We start from the raw sequence: 25,874 nt of genomic DNA on the forward strand, positions 1-25,874 counted from the left end.
TTCTCCCTTGTAAGACTGAGGGTAGTAAGAAGAAAATCTCCTTAAGGGGTTCCTGCTTTATGGCAGTACGATAAATTTACCAAATGAATTTTTCAGAAATTTATGCTAAGGCTTTTAATAATTCGAGTTGAATAAAAAAAAAATGGGGAAAATAAAAAGACCTAAGGTGTTCTTTAATTCAATTTAATCTTTCTTAATTAAAAAGAAAAAAAAAAAGTCTGATTTGAGGATTTATCTTATAACCTGTATTTCAGTAAGAGAGGTTTTCTCTAAAAAAAATTCCACAGTTAGTAAAAGAAATTTAAAAAAAAAAAAAAAAAAAAAAAAAAAATCTGAAACATTCCAAATTATTATTTAATCATTCACACCTTTGTTGTCATCATAGCTGCTAACAAGTAAACGATTGCATTGTTGAATATGCGATAAATTTTCATTTCTAATTCAATGCCAGTTATTATTTTATTAGAACATGTCCCAAAATAGCATTCTATGTTGATCTTCGCAACCAGGGACTAAAACTAGATTCAGATAAACATAAATTTATGTTAACCGCAACTGTAATTAATTGAATTGTAAAGACTAAATATGACGATAAATATTCAATATTAATTTAATTTCCTAATTGGATACCTGCGAGTGACGTCATCGAGGTAAATCGTGGCATTTGCTCATTCAGAAACCAATCATGCTCGACACACACGTGTGACGTTGCTTGCAGATATCCAATCAAATCTGATTTAAATTACTTCCTAAGGCATAATCACTTCCCTTCTTCTTAAGTTGCAAGTATCCAATTCTGATATGTTTATCTTTGTAACATCAGAAAATTAAAAAATTTTACCAGTTAAGGCAAAACTAGATTAAGATCAACAAATTTATTCACCATAACTGTGTCTAATTATTAAACTAATTGATAATCTGTTCTTTCCCTGCTGTCCTACAGGGGGCAATTTCCTTGGCGCCAGGCACCCGGAAACACACTTTCTTGGAATAGAGGGGTTCTCATCTCGGTGGGTGGTAAATAAGAAACCTACAAGGGATTTTACAACTACTTATGTCCCTGTTTTCCTAGACCTCCTGTTTTTCTTTTCCTTCTCCGAATCGTTTTGTTTGATGACCTCCAACCCTAGATAGCCTGCGCGTGGCTAGGCTGAGGTCATTTGTAGACGGGAAAGGTGGTGCATATTTTTCGCCATCACCCTGAAATTTTTTAAGAGTACCCCCCACCCCTGCTACTGCTTTGTAAAAGGAAAAGAATTTCTATTATCTTCTTTTCAGAAAAGGAGTTTCTTGGCCTATAAAAAGAATTTATTGTGTGATAGTGGAACGTGGATATTTGCTGATTTGTTACGGCTTGCTACTACCCTCAGGATTTCAAATTTACCCCTACTGTCGAATGTGTTTTGTTGCTACAATCACATTCTATGAAAGAAAAGTTGTTTTCACGCTTTTTAAGTAAATTTATAACTTTCTTCATTTCTTTTTATAGACCTTTAATGTAAAATAGTAATCATATTACAGACTCGTTTAATCATTGTGATAACATTAATGACTACTGTAATGATGGGGATTTTATGTAAAATGGTGATCATATTAATGACTCAGGTAATGATGGTGATTTTATGTAGAGTGGTAATCACATTAACGACTCGTGTAATGATGGGGATTTTATGTAAAATGGTGATCACATTATTGCAATCGTGTTAATTTTGTGTAAAATGGTGATCACATTAATGTAATCATGGTGATTTCATGTAAAATGGTGGTTACGTAATTATTCAGATATTAACTAAAGTAATCAGTTAATTTCAACTCAATTAAATTGCTCAGTTATTGCGAGATTACCCATTTTCGGTTTTCAGAATTATTTTTACATGTATTAAAAATTGAAACTGGTCTAGCCCTATAGGCAGGTTAATGCTTATAACTAATTGATCTTAAAGGATGAGGTTTTGGATTCTTTTTACTATACCAATTTTTTGTGATTCTGTTCATTTAGAGTTTTTGTTAATTTTTTGGTGCCTATATTTAAACCCATGTTAAATGTTTTTTTTCTTTCTTACTAATATCGTGTTACTTTTTCCATTCATTAATTCATTACACCCATGTTAAATTTTTTTCGTACTAGAATCGTTTTGCCGATTCCATTTATTAACAAAACTTAGAAACAAATATTTAGTGTAATAGACCCTTGATAGAATAGACGTAATAGGCAATTTTGAGACATCTATTTTTTTGATCTCAAAAGATACTAAATTGATTTCCTCAGTTCTGCCATTTTTTTCGCGTTCCTAAGCATGATTAATTTTTTTTCCATTATTATTAGTATCCTCTCCTATTTATATTGATTTTTTTCATAATCTGATATTGTAAGTGACAGAATAATGCTTAGGTCTATTGCATTTCTCTATAATATAGATTAGAATATTCTTCTTCTATTGATCATCACTTATTTTTCTAATCTCAATTGAGTTCGATAGTTTCTTTCTAATTTCAATAGCAGAACTCAATAATCCCCAATCGGGTACTGAACTTAATGAAAAAAATTGATTGCTATAATGATTATAGACTATTTCGTCATGACAGTGCTCGTGGGTTAGGATGAAGTAGCTAAAGGTATTTTTCGGAGATAGTTCCTTCTCACGAAGTTTGGAATGAATGGGCACCCCCGGCGTTTTATTATTCTTTTTTATCGCTTTTTGTTACACAACGAGTTCACTCCCTTTGCCAATCGTGTTATTTATCGTCGAGAAAAACTAGTTTCAGAATATTTTCTTACAGAATGCGATTATTAAAAATTAAGCCTAGCTATTATTATTACTCTTCTTTTTTTTTATTATTTCTATGCATTATCGTCTGCGTAACATTTTTTGAGTAATGATTTTTCTTTGATGGATTGAATTCTCGAAATTGCTCCTGATTTATTTTTCGTCTGTTTTGATGTTTATGATAGTTTCGATATCTCTTGTTTCTACAAATCATTTAAAATGATTAAATCGTGAATTTTGATTTTTTTTTTTTGGTAAAAAAATCTAAAAGGTTTCTTTTACATAATAAAAATTTGTGGAAGAGTTGGACTGTTAACATAGTTTCCCCAATTTTAAGCGCCACATTTGCATAAAATTATTTCATAATTGCGTAAGATTGGAATAGATTTTTAAATGTATAAAAATTGTCTCAAAATAGTTAATTATTTTTGTAAAACTGATTTTTCTTTAGATTAACATTCTGCAAGGGACAAAACCTAGCCCAACAGACAAAAAAAGCTGTTACGAACCAATAACAGTTATAAAACTAGCTCATTATTTGCCCAAAACCAATATTTCATAGACGAAAAAGCCTTCGAAGAACAACCTTGAGAAAAAGACGCAAAAAATTTTGTAAGGACGATTTTAACACGTAAGTTGATATAACTGCGCTAAGTAGACATTAGATAAGACAAAAATATGCAATAGGAAGTATTTTAATTACAATTTGAAAGAAGAAAAAAAAAACTATTCGTTTAAAATAAGTAGAAAGACAAGGCACTCAAAACTAAAGCACCTTCAAGAAAAAGACAAGTATTTAAATTCTTTTTTAATCCTTATTTCCTTGGTTGTAACTACTAATGATGTCTCTACTTTAAATATGAAAGAAAAAATGAATGGTTATAATTCATAACTGTAATCACAGAGAGTGAGAAACGTCATAATGGGGAGAAAAAAATTAATCTAGCGCTGAAGGATCACATCTCATATAGTGTCAGTTTTTCGAAGAAAAAAAGTGCAAGTGCTAGATGTGAGGGATGCGGATGACGATATGAGCCGGCGAGAGCAGGTGCAATAAGCAGTGAAGCAACCGCCGTTCCCAAGAGAAAAACTTCGGCAGGAAGTCGCCTGTGTGCATCGGTATGTGACCTCCCTCCTCCTTTCTACTATCTCCTCACATTATCTATGGTAACGCCATCTATCCGATAAAAAAGAAACGATTTTGAATGGGACCTTTTAATTAAGATGCAAAGCGCGACTGATTGATTTGACTGAGCATCATTATATCAACTTAATTAAATTCAAATGCCGTATTAATGAGTTAAAAATCACAGGCTTATTCAGTGAAATTTAACGTTTTCTTATGCAATATTGCTATTATAGGCGTTCGTTTTTGTGTGATAATTTAGGAAGAAAAAAAATGTTTCTGTTTACGAGTTGGAGCAATTTTAAAAGCATTCTTGTTTAAAACTTTAAATCCCTTTTTATGAAATTTTTTTTTTTATGATTTACGTAAACTGATGATTATAATGAGTTTACGAAAACTTATAAGACTTTCTAAACTGATTGTAGAATTAACGAAATGAAAAAATTTGCACGCAAAATATAAATATTTCAAAATAGCACCATCCGCATATCTTTTTGTTCTTACATTAACACAATGATTAGTGCTAGTGTTATTAATAGTTTCAATTAAAACCCCTTATTACGTTTTTCTATAGTAGTATGTTCAGTGACATTTTAGTAAATTGAGAAAATCATTTTAAAAAAATGTGCAGAAACATCAAGACGCGGTCTATAGTAATTTAAAATCGTCATATTACTTTGACAAAATAAATTTAGATTCTATTGAGCTGGCCGTATGAACTTTAACCATTGTAAGTATTTTTTCTTCTTCTTCAGAATGTTCTTTAACACGTTCTTCTACTAAGCTCTTTAACTTTATATATCTGAAGTTATAAGCAAATGCCCTGTTTGGCCGTACAATGTAGGAAAAATAAGTATTTATTAGCATACACACTAGCGCATAATTAATTGAAAATCATTTCCAATTATTGGCTTCGATAGTTATTTCTGAAATCCTTTAACAGTGTTTTTCCAAGCTATTTTGCCAATGAAATTAAAAGAGCCACAATTTAAGGGACTTACACTTGAGAAAAATCTGTAATTCTAAACTATATATAACATCTTCCCGTAAAGAATTATCTCGGCTTAAGAACGACTTAATATTAAACGGTATTAAGCCGTTTAATATTAAGAAAGGCTTACTATTTATATTATACTCGACTTAATATTTAAAAAAAATATTAAGCTTTTTTAAAAATCGCTCATTTGGCGACATTTTCCCACCTCGAGGAAAATTTTCCTTATGAATAAGTAATTCTCCCTTTTTGTAAATTTTAATAAGCCCATGTAATGCAACGTTGGAGTAAATTTTCTAATACTAAAATGTTACACCGTAAACGCTTTTCATTATCACAAAACTGTGGCTTTTCGGACGTTTTGCACCATTTTCAGAATTAGCAAATAGCGCACCGGTTAAAGGTAAGGTAAATTTGAGACAGGTTAAGTCATGAATAATTGTTGTGAACTTACAGCCTATGAAAATAGCCTATTATTCGCAAAAAAAGCTATTTTCTGTGACGACAGAACTTTTGACGAGTTCCTCTCCTCTAAGGAATTCTGAGCAAGGGCCATGTTTGGACAAAAAATGTGAAAATGCCTATAATAATCGATTTTTGCTATAGATATATAAGTAAAACCAAAAACCACTAACAATCATTGAACTTTTTCTTAATAGAACAACATAACCTTCTATGGCAATTGATTATTTTGCAACAAAATCATTAGCAAATTCACATTATATGTTTGTTCCTTTGTAACAATCAACAGAAATAGAAAATAGCGTGCCCACTTGTGCAAATCCTTTCTAAATGTTACGTGCCATATTACAAATGTAACGACATAAATGTCAACAGAGCATGCGAAAGCAGGGTGGGCCATGTTCACAATAGTTATAAAAGAACAGTTATTCTTGAACGTTGATGGAATATTTATTTTACGCCTTTCCGCTTTATTTTTCAGATTTATAATTTTTTTTCTTCCGGTTCTAAATTAAAGCGGAAATTTAATATATTTTAGCAACAAAAGATTCTCATGTTCTAGTGTCCGATTTCTTCGCTTTGTGAAATATGTGGCTATTTTAAATGCCTGCTAAGCAGATGTTTCCGTAATAGCTCGGACAGATGTTTTCATTTGTTTGTGGTTCTTTAAACACAAGTTATCTTCTCAATACTCTGTTTTTTTTTTAATTCCTTAGTTCTTTTTTGCAAATAATATTACAATATCTTTAAAGTTCCATCTATATTATCCAATTAAACTATCGTTTTCCCATATCATGATACAGCGGTTCTAAAGTTTTATGGTTTTGAGCTTTCATATATCACTTGTATTAAACGTACTTTTTTTTTTTAAATTTATTTTTTATGTCCCGTTGACACGTATACCCCGAGAAATAACATACGTGTGCGTACCATATTTTTGGCACACATACCATACTTTGGATACGCGTACCATATTTTAAGCAACACTACCATAAATGCATTGATAGTGTCTACGTGTTAAAGGCAAGGTAAAATAAAGAAATTTAGATTTTGTTTATTTGTATTTTGTTCCTCTATTGATTTAGATTCTATTTTAAAGGTGATATATATCCAATATATTAATTCAATCAACGCTTATCTCTTTTAGAGAACTAAATTTTTTTTTGCATTTTATGCAAAAATAAATCCAAATTGATGCATTCTTTAAAATTTTCCAAACTTATTGAGAATTTTAGGTAGTTAATAGTTTAGATAATAGTACACTTAAAAATTCATTTTGTTGCTTGTAAATTATTTTCAATTAATTTTTTTGTATATGATATGTTATAAATTTTGTATACTTGGATTGATATTTTTAAATTCGTTACTTATGTACTCGTATACTACTAGCTTACTTATGATTTTTGAAAACTAATTTGATATTTTTACTTGCCTTTTCTTTTTTTTAATCTCAAATTAAGATTGTTTTTAATTAAATAATTGAACTTTCAGTTGGAAATGGAAGACTAAACTTTTTTCTAAACCTTTTATTCTTCATCTAATTATCATTTCTCGCCCTTGCTTTAACTTCATACTTAAAGGTTTTTTTTTTTTTTCAATTAAATAACTAAACTTAAAATATGTTATGATTAACTAATATCTTTGATAAATCTTTTTATTCTTTATCTTATTATCATTACTTGCCATTGCTATTTCAGCTTAAAGATATAAATATAAGTTAGATATAAGTTAATATAAGTTAAATTATCGAACTTTTAATTGAAAATGGCAACTAAATTTTTAAAATATGAACTTGTGAACCATATGGCAATATACATTAATATTGGCCAGATGGGTGAGCAAGGGGCGTTCGTGACACCCAATAATAGTCGTCATTGCACCCTACTATTCCTGGGCACCTAACTTCACGTAACAATGGCGTCTCCTAGCGGTTTTCCCGCGCTCTCAACCGGAACTATCGATGTCGCTATTGTTAGCGGTTACGGTTTCGATGACTTTTCTTAGCCAGATTGGGCGTAAAAAAATTATTTTAATACATGATCCCGCTTATGGTACTGTGTTTCTTTTCTATGAATGTTCAAGCACCTGTTCTTGGTACCACTTGTGGATGGGGGCAAAATTAACTTCTCTCTTTGCTGAAGTGTATATAATAAACAGAAGGATAACTTGTAAATGGGGTTTTGGTGTTATATATAATCCATTTTTCAAAGATCTGGGAAATTTAGAGGACTTTGTTTAGCTTCTTTGTCAAATCGGATTTAGGAGTGGGAATCTTGATGGAGAATGAATTAGAAATGATATATTTTTTTTGAGGGAGAGGGTGTTTCAACAGGTGTCATTTCAATCATTCTAAATTTTAAAAAATAATTTTTTACCGATGCCCGAACTTTCAACTTCTATACCCCATCTGTTATATTACATTCAACGATAGGTTTCCTTTAAAACTGTAATTATGTTTGAAATTTTTTTTTATTAGAAAAAAAGAAGAAAAAGAAGAAATAAATTTAAATTATAAATAAATAAATATAGACAAAAATGAATGTAATGTAGTACTAATATTTTTCGTGTTTTATGTTTATTTCTAATGCAGTGTATTTATATGTTAAGTTTTATTATTTATAACCTTTTTAATAAATTATTTCATGGTATGTTGTTTGTTAAAAACACTTAAAAAAATTTTTTTAAATTCTTATTGCGATAAAAAATTCTATCAATTTTTATTATGTGACCAAATAGTCCTAATTCCCAGTGCCTGATTGGACGGATTCACTTTTAAAAATAAGTTCAATTAATTTTTATCATTTAGACTTTTTTTTGTGACTGATTGAAGCATTTATATAGAAAATTGATATAATTTTTAAAACAAATTGTAAAGTTAATTAAAAAAATATTTCTGTGCGCAATATATTCTTAACTAAATCCTACTTAAATTTATATGGTGTTTACCTTTTATATGTAACATAATGCATTTGAATATATTATAAAAGTGAGTTAGTCTGTAAATTATATATATATTTTTAATTTGCAGTTGTTCACCATTCCATGTTGGACAGTATTGTCAGCATTTGAACCCCTGCCACACTGGACCTGGACCTCGATGTCAAAACGGTGGTACCTGCAAAGTCGGATTGTCGCCTAAAAATGTGCCAACCTTCTCTTGTGTATGCCCAATTGGTTATTCGGCCTCACTCTGTGAAATAGCTGTTCCCAACAGTTGTGACAGCAATCCATGTCACAATGGAGGAATTTGCAACCTACACCAACTCGATAACTACACTTGTACCTGCGCTGTTGGATACAGAGGTAAGATTACAATTATCTTACCTGTTTTTTTTCTTCTTTTTTTCTTCCTATTTTCATAATGTTACAAAGACTCTTTTTTTCTTCCATATCTTCTTTCTTGCTATTTTTTTAAAAATTACATTAGATAGATTATCTAATGTTTTGTTGTAAAGTTGATTTTAAATAAATTTTCGATCAATTATAAGGCAGGTAAATAAAAGAAAGCCTATTTTTCTCAGCAATGGTCGGTACTTACACTTGTTCCAAAACTATTTATTATTATAAGTTAATGTTTTTTTTTTTATTTAAAAACAATTATTGTTTTCCGAATACTTATCCTGTCTTTTTCTTTCTTTGTCTATTTTATACCACCAATCATTCATTAATTTTGTTTAGAAAAATAATTATCGTTTGCAAAAATATTTTTCTTGATTTCATTCTAGAAAATCGTATGCAAAAATATCGTTTTTCTTACTTAAAAAAAAACAAACAATTATTATCGTTATTTCCGTTACAAAAATAACTCGTTTCATCATCAAGATCGGTGAATGCGATTCTTTTTGGAATGGTTGTTTTTAATCGTTATTTACGAATGAAACACGTGCACAAAAGTATTTGTTAATATAAAATTTCTGTTTGACATTGCACTTTTTTCTCTATGTTATTGAACTGTTATTCATGATAATCGTCCTTGTTACTTCCAGGGCATCATTGCGAAGAAGTCGATCATTGCTCATCTCGACCATGCCGCAATGGCGCTACTTGCCTATCCAAACAAGACAACTACAAATGTACGTGTGCTGAAGGATTCACTGGTAACACCTGTACAAATGATATTGACGAATGCGTTAAAGAACCTTGCATGCATGGCAATTGCGTGAATACTGTCGGTTCTTATAGGTAAATATTGTAACGATCATTTAACATTTAGTTAAATCAACAATTTTTAAAAACTAAATTGGTATTTTTAATGATTAGATGTACCTGTGAAACTGGCTACACTGGACAGAATTGTGAATCTCAATATATCCCCTGTGAACCTAGTCCATGTGAAAATGGCGGAACGTGCAAGGCTATTGATTCTCTAAACTATCAGTGCTTTTGCCCCGAAGGTAAATAATTTACATTTTAATAGTACATCAATGATCATATTAAGGGAGATGAAATCAGTGTTGGTGGTAAATCCAGCTTTATGCTTGAACGAAATGTCTGCAAGATTCAAGGGTTTATCGCCGCCACTGGTTTAGGTTTTCATCTTCCATTTATTTTATAGTTATGCTAAATGAAATATTAATTTCAGGTTTTACTGGTACAAACTGTGAAGAAAACATAGATGATTGCCCCGGGAACATTTGTCAAAATCAAGCAAAATGCATTGATGGCATCAACAGTTATACTTGCCAGTGTCCTCCAACCTATACCGGTAAGTTCGAGCTGTTAAAATAGTTTACTGTTCGAATATTTAAATTTATAGTTCGAATACTTAAATTTAAAACGTAAATTTTTTTTAGGCTCTTACTGTAGTAAGGATGTGGATGAATGTTCTGTTCGTCCTAGCGTATGCAAAAACGGTGCAACTTGCTCGAATACTATTGGTGGTTATTCTTGCATTTGCGTCAATGGATGGTCCGGAGTGGATTGCAGTGAAAATATCGATGATTGTGCTGGTGCTGCTTGCTTCAACGGTGCAACATGTCATGACCGCGTAGGGTCTTTTTACTGCCAATGTGCTCCTGGTAAAACAGGTAAAAAATTTTTTTAGTAACTTAAATAGCTTACGATGTCCATATCTTCATACTATTTAATTTGATCTTATATGAAAGATGTTCTTGTATCTGATCCTACTAAATTATAAAACTGCATTCTAATGTGTGAATTTCTTTTCGATTTCAAGGTCTCCTATGCCATTTGGATGATGCATGTGCTAGCAATCCCTGTCATGTTGGGGCTATTTGTGATACCAGCCCTATTGATGGAACATACATATGCTCGTGCCCTAGTGGATTCAAAGGGGTAGACTGCACACAAGATGTTGACGAATGTGAAGAAGGTACATATCGGTGCAATTTTATATAAAAATTTACCTGAATATATATTATTAGTACATTTTATTTTCGCAAAATGGATCGCTAAAAATAATTGTACAAAATGAATCAGTGAGTTAATTAAATTACGCGTACCTGCTGTGCGATTGAAGAAGTAAGTTCGCTAAGCACTTATATTTTCTCCTCAGATGCACAGCAGTGCTGATACGAGTCAATAATTTAGATGAAGAACAACGAATTAGAAATAAGAAATTGAAGTAAAGTGGTTCGGATAAACCAATTAAAACTACCCTTTGGTATTGAAATTGCAATTTGAATCTTTTTTTTATTCCATGTTTTCCGTTTTTATTCTTAGGATCTCCTTGTGAGCATGGTGGAATTTGTGTCAACACTCCCGGATCATTTCATTGTGATTGCACGAAAGGTTTCACTGGACCAAGATGTGAAATCAACATCAATGAATGCGATTCAAATCCATGCAAAAATGAAGGAACATGTCTGGACGAGCGTGGAGGATTTCGATGCGTTTGCATGCCAGGTATACATTTACTTCCACTTTTTTTCTATTTTAAAGGTGATATATATCCAATNTTTTTTTTGTAAGACTTCAATTTAGTTTTAATTAATACCTGAATTGGAATGATTTACGGTTAAATATAGGGATCAACTTTTAGACAAACTTAAACAATAAAATTTTTTGCCAATGATAATTATTGTTCTTATGATAAATTTGCGCAGCCCAAGTATCGTAATTCACAAAAACGATATCGTAAAAACTTAGCTTTGAACATTGTACAATATCGTAGCGAAACACTGTACTATATAAAAATGGACCCCTTTTATAAAGTATATTCAATATCGCGAAACGATATTGTTCGATATTGTAAAAACATTGGGGAACGTCGATCGATATCTCTCAGCATTTCGGATGTCTCTAAATTTATATTTTAGATTTATTTTTTGGAATGATAACAATTTGACGTCATTTTTTGTCTTTTAAATGATTAATTTTGATTTAAGAACACAATAAAGTTTAAAATGGAAAGTTTTACAAACAGACTTTTAATGTGAAATCGACGGGAATCGTACAATATCGTACACACAATGTCGATTTTTGCCAATATTGACAATGGCGGTCGATGTAGACTAAAGCTGTTACAATATCCCTGTGCTTCTTGGGAGATGCTTCTATTTTATTATAAATGAATTTTAATATGTTTAAAGAAAGCGTTTGATTTATATTTGGTTTAAGAATAAACCGTAAAAATTTTTTTTGAAACTCTCTTTATTCCAAGAAATATATTTAAAAATAGTTTAAATATTCCTAGATTATCAATGGAAAAATTGGTAAGAACGAGAAATATTCATCAAAACTTTTATAAACAGGGGAAAAACCTTGTTAATTCCTTTTCATCTGTCTATTTTTTAAAAAAAATTATTTATAATTTTTATGACGAGGTAAAAAATAGCAAAATAAAAATTGAATTCTGGCATTTGATTATTTTTAAAGTTAATCTTTATTGTAACAAACTGAAAATTATACTGTAAGAAGCAAGTAAATTATCATGAATCATTTATAGATGTAAATGTTTCAATTATTTAATATCTAACTAAAAATTGTTTAAAGATACACATTATTAAATTCTATATAACAAGGAGAAAAAATCATAAATATTTACAAATCATTTTTTTTTCTTTATATTCCTGTTAAGCATTTTTATTTTTTATGCTTATAATTTTAGTGACGCAATTCAAAAAAAGCGCGTCGATTGAAAGTAGTCTAACGTAATAAATGCTATATTCAATCAAAGGAATTCTTTTAAAATAGGCCAAGTTCAACTTCTGGTTATCTTCTTATACGATGATTTTCCTAAACAGCAGATGGCTTTGATTACCCCTGCTGTCTGCAGTAGATCAAAGGTCTCATCGAAAAACCTGTCTTATAAACCCCCATAAAACTACACCCCCTTACTTGTCTTGCTGAGAAAGTTATTTTTCTATAAGACAAGCCGATCGACAACACCTTTTATACTCCTTTATCGCTCATTTTGGCGATCGCCAAGAAAAGATTAAGTGACATTTTTACAATTATGTTAAAATTGGAATAACTTTTTCGTTTCTCTAAATAATGATTCATTGAAATTTTCGTGGATAGTTATTTGGATCATTTGAATTCTCAAAATAAATTGGATGAATTTGGTTAACTTTTCTTCTGGTATATTTCGGCAACCATAAAATTGCGGTGTCTACCCAAAGAAACTGGTAGCGGGAGTTCAACATAGGTCAAAGAAACGGGAACCACCCTGTATATTTTGCTACTGGCTTTTATTTTTCTTAACTTCAACTATTATCTATTTTGCTTATGGGCCTCTGCGATTACTGATTTTGTTTTTCATTTTATTATTTTTATCTTATTTGAATTACCTTTGTAAAATAAAAATTATTCGTCTGGCATATTTGATTTTTATTTTTGTTCTTTTCTTTTTCAAGTAAATGAACTAAACTTTATTCCATAAACCACATATATTTCGACTACATTTTTTTTAAAATCTTACATTTCGATTACTGCTCTGAAATTTGTTTACATATTTTAAATAATTATCTATTGTAGTATTATTTTTTAACATTTCTTCAAAAATCTCAAATAATCGTGACGTTTATCGTATGCGATTAAATGCTGACTTATCGTAGGTAAATTAGTAACGTGGTAAATAATTGCAGGTAATTATTTAAGATTAAATTATTTCAACTTAAGGTTAAATAATTATTTCAATTTTTTTTCAAAAAAAAAAAATACGTAAGATCAAAAAAAATTGTCGAAAGATAACGAATCACGTTTGAAGAGGGCGATAGCAATGGAATAGGCTTTGTTGTTTTTAATTATGCCTTTTTCAACAGTAATTCGTCAGATTTTGGTAGCTTCCTGTTTAAACATTGATTTACGACCTTCAATATGTATATTTCTTTTACAATTTTTTTTATTAACAAAATATTAAAAACCTATCCCAAGTAGCACAATTCACAAAAACGATATCGTAAAAACTTAGAAAACTTATACTTCTACAATATCGTAGCAAAACATTGTACTATATAAAAATTGACCCCTTTTATAACGTATATTCAATATCGCGAATCAATATTGATCGATAATGTAAAAAAGTTGGGGAACGTCGATCGATATCTCTCAGCATTTCGGATATCTCTAAATTTATATTTTAATTTTATTTTTTGGAATTATAACAATTTGACGTCATTTTTTGTCTTTTAAATGATTTATTTTGATTTAAGAACACAATAAAGTTTAAAATGAAAAGTTTTACAAACAGACTTATAATGTGAAATCGACGGGAATCGTACAATATCGTACACACGATGTCAATTTTCGTCAATATTGACAATGTCGGTCAATGTAGACTAAAGCTGTTACAATATCCCTGTGCTACTTGGGATATAAAGATCTTTAATTAATGTATATTATTAAAAAAATAGTATCTTGACATCGATTTAATGTTGTTGCATCTATTTAGGTTACAGTGGTTCCCATTGCGAGGAAGATATCGATGAGTGTTCGCCGAATCCTTGTCTCAATGGAGGAATGTGCAGTGACAGAATCAACGCTTTTAAGTGTCTCTGTCCAATCGGATTTTCAGGTAGAAAGTGCGAGATCAATGAAGATGACTGCATGTCCCATCCATGCCAGAATGGTGGAAATTGCACTGATGACATTGCAAGCTATACTTGTCACTGCAATCCTGGTAATTTTTAAATTTTGTTCCTTACAGTTTGTTACATTTTTTACAGGAATAGTTTTTTTGACTTTAATTCTTTTTTAACTTTTTTTTCAGAAACATCATCAAAATTGCATCGCGATATTTGAAATATCGCCATAATTAAAAAAGATTATCGATGATCGATTTTTTAATTATTGTTTGTCGATATATCGCCCAACTTTAGTTTTCCCACTGAATTAAGCAATATCGCGATTTATGGTCAGAAAATATCGTTATTTCGCGATCTATATCGAATGTAGTTTTTTTAAATAATAAATTTTCAATATCTATGGATTTTATATTGTGGAATGTTACCCCAAATAAAGGAAAAAATCTTCTTTATTTCAAAATTTAGTTAAACGTTGTTTGAAATTTTGCCACACGATATTTATCGATATTCACGATAATATCATAAAAATCACAACATTACCCTAATCGATATCGCTATAGTATCTTCGTTAATTATCATGTACTCAATGTCATATTCATGGACGATAGATACATCATCAGAATATATTTTAAATATCGCGATAATTAAAAGATCGATAATCGTTTTTTTAATTATTGTTAGTTGATATATCGCATATCTTTAGTTTTCTCATTGAATTAAGAAGGCTGATATATTATTTTTTATTCTACAGTTTATAAGAAACAGAAACAATACAGTTATAAAATATTTAATTCTTGATTTGATTAGGAAATAATTATTTAAGGAAAATTTTTTGAACTTAAATATTCCAGCTTGTTCACGATTTTTACAAAAAGGATACGATATCTAAGAGGATAAAAATTGGCCTGTTGAAAAAATTTTAAGCATTAGCAGAGGTGGTTGTGCTCCAGAAAAAATCCGGATTTCCGGATTTTGCCTTAACTACGCTCCGGAAGTTTCTGGAAATCTTAGGTCCAGCAGTTTTAAGAAATCATCGATCACATTTATGTGTAAAAATTCTTGAATATTTTATTTGAAAATATTTGGACTGGGCCATGGCGCAGAATAGATCAAGATGGCAAAAACTTATTGGGACGGCCTTGGCCTGTCATAGGCTGTAGTGCCCAAGAAGAAGAACTAGAATTTATACTTGGCATCTTTCACTTGTAAATATTTTTTCTGGTAGAATAATAAATATGATGAGAGATAAAAAATAAACTTATACAAAATTATTCATTTAAATTATGCTGTATATAATTTATTTAGAATTCAATGTTTCGAAAATATCAATGATTTAAATTTATAAAGACATTATGTGTCTTTAATGATTGTTCTCAAGAAATTTTCCGGATTTTTGAGTTGGGCTCACAATCACCCCTGCATTAGCCATCACAATAAATTAATGATTTTTGATTCATTGCAGGTTTCTCTGGTACAAACTGTGAAACGAACATAAATGATTGTTTGTCTTCTCCTTGTCATCATGGGCAATGCATTGATGGAACAAACTCTTTTGTGTGCATGTGTGACCCTGGTTATAAAGGTCTGTTGTGCCAAACACAGATAGACGAATGCCTCAGCAAGCCTTGTCAACATGGCGGTATTTGTGAGGATCTTGTCAATGGATACCAATGCAGATGTCGCCCCGGAACATCGGGCACAAACTGTGAATACAACATCAATGAGTGCTCCAGCAATCCATGCCGTAATGGAGCTGTATGTGTTGATGGAATTAATACCTACAACTGCCAGTGTGTCCCTGGTTTCACTGGTAAGTGAATTTAAAATCAGTTTTAATAACTATAATTATTGATTCTAATTTAAAAGCTTAATGGATAATTTTTGCTTTTAAAACCATAATATAGTTTTGTATTATTTAATATTTAATGATTATGTTGTTTGTAGGTCTACATTGTGAAACAAACATTAATGAATGTGCTAGTAATCCATGTGCTAATGGCGGCATCTGTACTGATATGGTCAATGGCTTCAAATGTGAGTGTCCCAGAGGATATTATGACGCTCGATGTTTGTCCGATGTCAACGAGTGTGCCAGCAACCCTTGTCTCAACGGAGGAACGTGTGAAGATGAAGTCAACAAATTTAAATGCCATTGCATTAGTGGTAAGTTGTTTTCAGTAGCTTAAATCAGTGTTGCATGTTGCATGCTTAATTCATTATTTATGAAGTTTCATCAATTAAGTATTTTCAGCTCTGAAGTCATTGATATTATAAAAATTGACGCAACATTTAAAACAACTTCTTTTTATCTCATGTTTTGTCTGTCTTCAATTGATCCTCCCTTTAAGTAATTTTTCTTTATAGATGCATATAATAGGTAACAGTTTAAACCCTTTGGTTCAGAATGTGTAAAAGCAAGATTATATTCTCAAATAATATACAGTGCTAAATAATTTCTTGTTTATTGGCTGACTTAAATTTTTCTCCTCCTGCATTTTAGGTTATGGTGGACATCGTTGTGAAATCGAAATTGACGAGTGCCAGTCAAACCCCTGTCAACATGGAGGTATTTGTCACGATCGATTGGCATCTTACGAATGCTCTTGCTTGCCAGGATACAGTGGTCAGAACTGTGAATCTAATGTGGACGATTGTGAAAGCAGTCCTTGCTTGAATGGGGGATCCTGCATTGATCTAGTGAATGCCTATCAGTGTGTTTGTGAAGTACCATTTACTGGCTTGAGATGTGACAATGAACTGAATCCATGTTCACCCAACAAATGCAAAAACAATGCCAAATGCAGTCCATCATCAAATTATCTTGACTTTGCTTGCTCATGTGAATTAGGATACACAGGTAAAAGAGAGATACACTTTTTTTTGGTAATTTGTGATAGGAAATTTTTTGACAGCATTTAAAGTTTTGTTTAATAGTAATATAATGAAGGGAATTATCCATACAGGCATTGCTAATATATAATTACAATTGAAGCAATAAATTAATTAAGAGGTTTAAGAAAATAGCTTTGAAATTAATTACATGACTATTGTAATGAATTAAAAATAATATTTGGCAAAAGTGAAAGCTATACCCAATTATATGATAAATTTTATATTGACTTAATTGCATGTTGTAACTTTACATATCTTAATTATAAATAACATCATTTGTAATTCACCACAGTATTAATTATAATATTTGTTAATAAATAAATTGCATCTATAACCAAAATTATATGACTATAACACATCATTGAATCATCTTGTATTTATTATCATAAGCTTGCCATTATTGAATACATATAAAAAATTGTAAATCACATTTTTTTACATCATTAATTGAAGTTATTTTAATATTTGTATATATGAGTTATAAATGTTGATGAAAGAATCGCATCTAATTTCGTTAAATATATCCAGGTCATCTCTGTAATGAAGACATCGATGAATGTGCAGTATCATCCCCTTGCCGCAATGGTGCTACTTGTGTCAATACAAATGGGTCATATACATGTGTTTGTGCTAAAGGCTATGAAGGCAGAGACTGTTTGATAAATACTGATGATTGTGCTAAATGTAAGCATAAATGATAAGCACAATCTTGACAACTTTGCATTTTTGAGTGAAGTTAGAAATTACATTTTTAAATGTTTGCAATTTTTATCCTATTTTAATACTTGCTATATCTATTTTTAGTTCCTTGTCAAAATGGTGGTACATGCTTAGACGGGATTGGGGAATACAACTGTTTATGCGTTGATGGATTTGGAGGAAAACATTGTGAAGTCGATGTGAATGAGTGTGCTAACTTTCCTTGTCTAAATGGTGCAACTTGTAATGATTATGTCAACAGCTACACTTGCACATGTCCTCTTGGATTTAGTGGAACTAAATGCCAAACTAATGATGAAGACTGCACTTCCAGGTATAGTTATTTGAATATATAGTCCATTCTTTTTTGTTTAATATTTGATGGTTAGTACTCGTAGTTATGTGTCGATTAAAACTAATTAAAGACAAACTAATTTAAGAAAATTAAAATTAAGAAACTAATTAAAGATGAGCTAGGTATCCTGCTAATATTGTGAGACATTTGTAAAAAAAAGTTTCCTTTTTTAAATAAATATATGTTATTAAATAAATATTTATTTAAATCCTATGTAACATATCTATGTTACCTATTGAAGGGGAAATCCTTTTCTGTTGAAAGACTTAGGAACATATAATAAGCATCGTTTGCAAATAGTTCAAGAACGCATTTTTGGAGGAATCCTAATTGATTTTGTGGTATTGTGCTGTTCTTTTTCTTGGGCACTACAGCCTATGACAGGCCAAGGCTGTCCCAATAAATTTTTACCATCATAATTTATTCTGTGCCATGGCCTTCCAGTTAGCTATTAAGCTGTTATCCAGTTGAAATATCTCATGTTTTACGTTACTGGCTGGAAACAATACTAAGGATTAATTTGTAAAGATGTCAGCTTTGGAAAAAGTGTGACATATCCTTGTATTGCTTCAAGCCCTTTTAGAATTTTATGATGGAAAAAAATAAGACTTATAAACACTCTTTATGTAGCAAAGCATTCTACAACAATAGTTTGCTAGTTGCTTAAAGTTAATTTAAAGTATTTCATATACAAAATGTGAATCCTGAGTTTTTCAGTACTTAAATAATAGGCCTCAACTGCCTCGTTTTGTCCAAGTGTGTCTCATTGTTATGAAGCTTGTTTTTAGCTTTTGGAAGCTTCATTCTTGTTTTTTATTATATTTTGATTTTCTTGAATTAGATTTCACTTGTACTTATTATTTTTCTCACTTCATTTCATTGTGTACAGTTCTTGTATGAATGGAGGAACATGCATTGATAGTATCAACAGCTATGTGTGCCAGTGCACTCCTGGATATACTGGATCAAACTGCCAATTCCACATCAATGAATGCGATTCTCAGCCCTGTCATAGTGGTGCTACATGTATTGACCATGTTGGATATTATTCTTGCCTCTGCCCTTTTGGTTACACAGGAATACACTGTGATGTAAGTTAGATTCTGCTATCAGTTAACATTTTGATATCAGGTTAAAAAGTGTACAAAATTCAATGTGTTCACATATGATATATCTTATTACTTTCATTTTTAGACTTTTGTTGATTGGTGCAGCACAAGTCCCTGCTTGAATGGTGCTACGTGCATGCAGTTAAATAATACCTATGGGTGCACTTGCCAACCTGGATGGACTGGAATGCTTTGTGATGTTTCTATGGTGTCTTGTTCAGATGCTGCAGCACAAAAAGGTAACTTAGTTAAACATGATCTGGTTTGACAAAATTCTATTTTAAAATGTGTTGAAACATCAGGCACTGCTTTCCGTAAAATATTATCTTATTTAGTATACAATTGTAATAAATTAATAACCCATAATAATCATCATCATCAATGGCTCGACAGCCCAAGGTGGGCCTTGGCCTTCTCAAGAAGCTTTTTCCAGACTAACCTTTTTTTTTTTTTGCTAGTGTTTTCCAATTTTTAGTTTTTAAGACCAAAAGGTCTTTCTCTAGGCCATCTATCCATCTCAAATTCGGCCTGCCTCTTTTTCGTGTGCCAACTGGTCTGGCATCCATATTTGTGACAGACAAAAAATTACTTATAAACTGAGATATTCGAATACGTTTGAAATTATGCTTTATGTGTATTTGATTTTTCTTCATCTTGCATTTTTTTTCTAATGATTTTAATAGTACTTAGGTCAAACATTACTACTATACATAGGTGACAATTTATCGACAAAATTTTAATTTTCATTAGGTCATTAATTTGTTTTTATGCTCTTGGAATTATTTATGCTCCTTGGCTAATTAATGCTTTTTTTTTTACAATCAGGTATTGATGTACAAGATTTGTGCAAAAATGGAGGAACTTGTGAGAATCGAGGAAATAGTCATCATTGCATTTGCAGCAGTGGTTATGAAGGCAGTTACTGTCAGCATGAGATAAATGAATGCAGTTCTCAACCATGCCAAAATGGTGCCACTTGCAACGATTTGGTTGGCCAGTATTCTTGTGATTGTCCTCCTGGATTTCAAGGTATTTTTTTGTTGTTGCAAATATGATAGGAATAGAATTTTGATGATTGAGATTTTAGGAGATTTCATCTATGCTTATATTTGCATCCACCAATAATACATGGTATATTTATCTCCATACAGGATTGAATTGTGAGTTTAACATCAATGATTGTGATCCAAACCCTTGTCGAAATGGAGGCATTTGCCATGACTTTGTGAACAAATTTGTGTGCTCTTGTCCTCATGGTACTCTTGGCATCTTATGTGAAATAAACACCAATGAATGCTTTGAAGGAGCTTGCCACCATGATGGTGTCTGCATTGATAAAATTGGCCATTATGAATGCCAATGCCAGCCTGGATTTGTTGGGCCAAGGTAAGTTAAACTTATTGCAATCCAGTGGTAGTCAAACTAGGTCTGCGTACACGCAAGTTTTTCGTTCCTCGATGAAATAGGTACGCCACAAAAGAAATGTTATCTTTCACAAGAAAACAAATTGAAGGACAGGGCTTACTGCATTCTAATTCTTCATAAATCTATCAATACTTAACCCCCTTTGTTGACCGTACAGGTGAGCAAACTACCTTCCAGACCCCATCCTGTAGCATCCATCATGTTAAAGGGGGGCAACCACAAATGATTTGTAGATACAAATTTTAGTGTGAGTTAAATTTGGTTGGTGGAATCAAAGTTTGTGTGCAGGCAGCCTAAATTAATTTGTTACTTAATTACACAAACACGTTAAAATGATAAATGCAAATATTTCAAACTATCAAAATTACTCAAATCTTTATAACTGTAAATAAAAATATACTAAACTGAAGAGGTTGATCATTCGGGTCATGTATTTCTAAATTTAATTTCTGTGAAATGAGTGAACAATTAGAAAATCCTACTGTATTGTAGCTTGTTAAGTTGACCTTTTGTTAAAAGTGATTCTAATGATCAAGTTCCAAGCTGGCTAAGACAGTTAAATCCCCTTTATAAATTGACCACTATGTAGACAATGAAATTGTGGTTCCACAAGTGTTCCTCTGATACAATTTTCACTGTGCCAACATAGGAAGGAGGATAAAAAAAGGTTAACTACTCATGCTTTACATAAATAAATAAAAAATATTTATTTCTTAATTGATATTGAAAATTGTTATTTTGATCTTCAGGTGTGAAGGTGATGTCAATGAATGCCTTGCTGATCCTTGCAAATGGCCTGGTACACAAGATTGTGTTCAGTTGGTGAATGATTACAGATGTGATTGTAAACCAGGCTACATGGGTAGGCATTGCGAGATGAAAGTTAATTTCTGTGCTACCAATCCATGCGCAAACGGCGGAGTTTGCAGTTATAGTCCAAATGGATCTCCAGTATGCATTTGTCCAGAGGTAAATTTTATTGTTTACTACACTTTGCTTCCAAATTTTAAAAGTGTCCATATCATGAGCAAAAATAAATGTATTATATAATTAAAAAATGAATGAGTCTCAATTAGTGTAAAAAATATATTTTAAAAAAAACTTATTTATATTATGTTATAAAGTAAAAATTTTAAGTTACCGAGAATTGTTTGGAAATGTAAACAATTGAAAAATTTATGCATTCATATTTTTCTATAAGAACTGTGCTAAATTTAACTTTCAAATTTTACACATTTAGCTTTCAATTTATATTAATTAATTTTAATTTCACAATATTTTTTATTATGATTTTCTCATTATTATGTTTACCATAACTTTAAAATGCTTTTAAACAACAAAAAAATCTAATCTTTTAAACAATAAATGAATACATGCATTATTTTATTACGAAATTATGCTTTTAAAGTGATAAAAATCGAAAAACAATTTTTTTTTGAACAAATAATTCTTCTAAAACAGAAATTTCTTAATAGTTTTTAATTTTATCACTTTCATTTTATAATAAAAGTAACTCATGCCAATACATTACACCTTTTGGGTAATAAATTATTCTATAGCAATAGTTTGTAAGTCCTGCTAAATTTAACTTATAATTTTAGCAATTTCTTATTATTTCTTAAGAAAAATATAAAAACAGTTTTTGTGATTGAAATTAATTATTTTATTCAAAGAAGCTTAATTTTGTATGAGGAGAAGCGATACTTTTATTTTCTCCTTAAAAAGAATATACTGTGTGAATTATCAAAAATGAAATCAATTTGAATGAGATATGATCACCCCTTTTTATGTCAAAAATAAATGAACAAATAAATAATTGTGTGGTATTATAATATTTATTTTATTTTTTGCAGGGATTTTGGGGTGAGACTTGTACTCATACCAACACAACATGTGCTAGCTATCCATGTAAGAATGGTGGTCAATGTAAGCCAAAGAGTCATGGTTATACATGCGTTTGTCCTCAAGGTATGGGTGGCAAGCACTGTGAAAATGATTTAATTGATGATTGCTTATCCTCTCCTTGTTTGCATGGAGGTGACTGCATTGATCGCATAGGTAAGAATGGCTCACGCACCAATTAACATTTGAATTCTTAATTCATTGCTCAAAATACACAAGAATTTTGTAAACATTTGCCTATTGAAAAATAGGCTAGCAAAAAAAGGAAGAAAGAAAGATAAAGTTAGCAGTCCATATCCTACATGAAATTTTCTAAAATTTGTCGATTCATGACAAATGTTATGTAATCACATCATTATTATATAATTTTGGTTTATTTACAAAAAGTGAAATCTAAACAAATTCTTTTTATTTTATGTTTTTATTACAAAATACCAAAACATATTTAAAGGTTTTATTATGAAAAACCATACTTATGTGGTTTATGCTTGGAACTTTCTGACTAAGAAAAAACTTAAGCAGGAGTAATAATAGAGTATATTTTGAAGTCAACTACAAAACTGTCAGGGTTTATTTAGTTTTAAATTTGTACATTTTAAAGTGGTACAAGCAGTTTAAATCCTGAAAATCATTTTTGATTAGATGCAGTAAAAGTAGGAAATTCAAATGATATCTCTAAGTTTTTTTAATGTAAATTCTACATTTCATGCAACAGTAGCAAATATTTCGATACATATTTTTTAAATTTGTTTTTATTCCCCTTTCATAAATTGAATTTTTTTTCCGTTCAGATTTTGCTTTTTACTTACTTTTTTATATTGTGTTTCAGAATGTAATTTTTAATCTATTTCATAGGTAAATTTGAATGTGACTGTCCCCCAGAATGGAATGGCTTGCGATGTGATATCTACGATGCAACATTTGGTGGTGGAATACCAGCTGAGAATCCAATCCAAAAGTCTTTGGAGGAAGAGAGGAAACTCTGTGTGATTAATCGATGTGAGGACAAAGAAAAGAATAATATTTGCGATGAGGAATGTAACAGCTATGCTTGCAACTTTGATGGAGGAGACTGTTCGCTAGGTATTTCTATGGATTATAAATTACTTTGCAATTTATTTTATAAGTCTTCATAAAAATGATGGAAAAAAAAACTATGCATACTAAGAAACTTATACCAATCACTATTGAGATTCGTAAAATGAAAAAAAAAAATTCAATAAATCGAAAACCAGCTTGTTTGAAAATTCAAAAAGCTGTTTCAAACTAAAGATGAGTGTCTTCCAGCCTCACTAAAAAAAAATTGATTTTCGAAGATTTTAATCCTTTCATTACCATTTTTAACCTCAGAAAAGGTTTCCCCCCCACAATGAAATATCAATTTACAACACCTTATGCATATAGTTTTTTTTTCCTTCTAATTTTTCAAGGATTTTAGAAATTTATTTTAATGATCTCAACCAAAAATTTTAAATAAAAATATAAAGTCGTGTATCTAGAAAATATATAATTAGTTCCTTTTGTGTATTAATGTTGTTTAAAATGACTTCATTCTTTTTATGGATTTTTATTTTAAATTAAGAACTTTTTATTAAGTTTCTCTCAAGATCTACTTTTTGAATTTGCTAACTGCTAGTTATAATTTTAGAATTCAGGAAATCAATTTAATAATACCCATTCTAATCCTTATACATAAATTGGAGCAATTTAACCCCAATAAACTATAATACAATAACTGAGCAATTTTCGGTTTTAGAGCTCTGCCAAGTTTCCAAGTTTAGCGCTCTGCAATAAAATATTAGTAAGAACCATAATAGTTGTCTCATCTATTGCTTGTTACAAAAATCAGTTATGACTTACAGAATGAAGTTTGAAAATTCTAGCAAATCTTAATAGTCTTATAGTATAGTTTATGCGATTTTGAAACTGGTGTATATGATAGTAAAGTTGTGATAGATTGATGATATTCATGATGGCAGAAATGAAGTGTGACGTTGGTGTTTCTCGCTCATCTAAATTAAAACCCTTTTAGTCAATTTGCCCGTTTCTAATAATTAACTTTCTTTGATCTTGCATTAAGCCACACATAAATGTAAACATTCTAATCTTAAACTCAACAAATTTTATATGTATATTTTTCTTTTAGGCATAAACCCTTGGAAAAACTGCAAAGCTGGTATCAAATGTTGGGATGTCTTCCAAGACAAGCAGTGTAACATTGAATGCAACAACATTGACTGCCTTTATGATGGATTCGACTGTGATCAATTGTTAATGCCCTGCAAGTAAGTATATTGAAAATTCACTAGTTCATAATATTTCAATAAAATTTCTTAATTAATTAAAAATTAATTCATAAAATTAATAAATCTTGATAAAAAAAATTTATTAATGTTTTATTATTATTCTAGTGAGCATTATGATACTTATTGTCTGAGGAACTATGGGAATGGCTATTGTGACAATGGATGTAACAATGAGGAATGTAACTGGGATGGTTTGGATTGTGAACCTGATCCTCCTGTATTGGCTGCTGGATCTTTAGTCCTTGTTGTGCTCATGGAACCAGAGGTAAGTTTAGTTTGTATTTTTGAATATTTACAAAACTGTCAGTGTCATTGAGTTTTTATCACATTTAAACATATATTTAAATAAAATGACAAAACTAAAAATGACTCATCCTTATTTACAGGTATTTTTGAACAATAGTATATCATTTTTAAGAGAAATGGGCCATGCTTTAAGGACTAATGTCAGACTAAAAATGGATGAAAATAACCGACCCATGGTATACCAGTGGAGATCTTCTGAATTTGACCCATCATCAATTTTGAGACCTTTTAGAAGTACTGGGTAGGTTTATTAGAATCATACTTAAAATAGAAAAATTATTACCAGTTTTTTTTACAAAATTTTTTAATGTAATTTATGAGTTATTAAACTTTTTCTTCTTATAGAACCCAAATATATCTGGAAATCGACAATAGACGTTGTTCTAGGCTTAATGATGGAGAGTGCTTTGTTAGTGCCAAAAAGGTAATAAAGCCACAAATATGTAGATTAAATAATTTTTTATTTCAACAAATAGCAAATTTTTTTCTGTTGTAATTTTTTAATTATTACATAATTTTTATAATTTCATCCTTTTATTCCAG

The 25,874-nt window shown here is 30.5% G+C and overlaps 1 protein-coding gene across 1 annotated transcript in view; it reads left to right on the forward strand.

The window, feature by feature from the left end:
* The window catches only part of LOC107450518 (neurogenic locus Notch protein), a 68,718-nt gene that overhangs the window by 37,111 nt on the left and 5,733 nt on the right, over positions 1-25,874 (forward strand). Inside the window, exons 3-26 of the mRNA XM_016066331.3 lie at positions 8,379-8,653; positions 9,337-9,532; positions 9,611-9,744; positions 9,933-10,055; positions 10,144-10,377; positions 10,527-10,682; positions 11,033-11,215; positions 14,205-14,432; positions 15,800-16,147; positions 16,282-16,500; positions 16,838-17,194; positions 17,758-17,913; positions 18,034-18,262; positions 19,173-19,374; positions 19,478-19,631; positions 20,218-20,421; positions 20,544-20,778; positions 21,567-21,786; positions 22,671-22,875; positions 23,575-23,802; positions 24,866-25,004; positions 25,131-25,290; positions 25,412-25,572; positions 25,677-25,755. Coding sequence (XP_015921817.1) covers positions 8,379-8,653; positions 9,337-9,532; positions 9,611-9,744; positions 9,933-10,055; positions 10,144-10,377; positions 10,527-10,682; positions 11,033-11,215; positions 14,205-14,432; positions 15,800-16,147; positions 16,282-16,500; positions 16,838-17,194; positions 17,758-17,913; positions 18,034-18,262; positions 19,173-19,374; positions 19,478-19,631; positions 20,218-20,421; positions 20,544-20,778; positions 21,567-21,786; positions 22,671-22,875; positions 23,575-23,802; positions 24,866-25,004; positions 25,131-25,290; positions 25,412-25,572; positions 25,677-25,755 — 4,825 coding nt within the window. The remainder of the gene's footprint in view (positions 1-8,378; positions 8,654-9,336; positions 9,533-9,610; positions 9,745-9,932; positions 10,056-10,143; positions 10,378-10,526; positions 10,683-11,032; positions 11,216-14,204; positions 14,433-15,799; positions 16,148-16,281; positions 16,501-16,837; positions 17,195-17,757; positions 17,914-18,033; positions 18,263-19,172; positions 19,375-19,477; positions 19,632-20,217; positions 20,422-20,543; positions 20,779-21,566; positions 21,787-22,670; positions 22,876-23,574; positions 23,803-24,865; positions 25,005-25,130; positions 25,291-25,411; positions 25,573-25,676; positions 25,756-25,874) is intronic.

The sequence above is a fragment of the Parasteatoda tepidariorum genome, chromosome 8, assembly GCF_043381705.1.
Source record: "Parasteatoda tepidariorum isolate YZ-2023 chromosome 8, CAS_Ptep_4.0, whole genome shotgun sequence".
Lineage (NCBI taxonomy): Eukaryota > Metazoa > Arthropoda > Arachnida > Araneae > Theridiidae > Parasteatoda > Parasteatoda tepidariorum.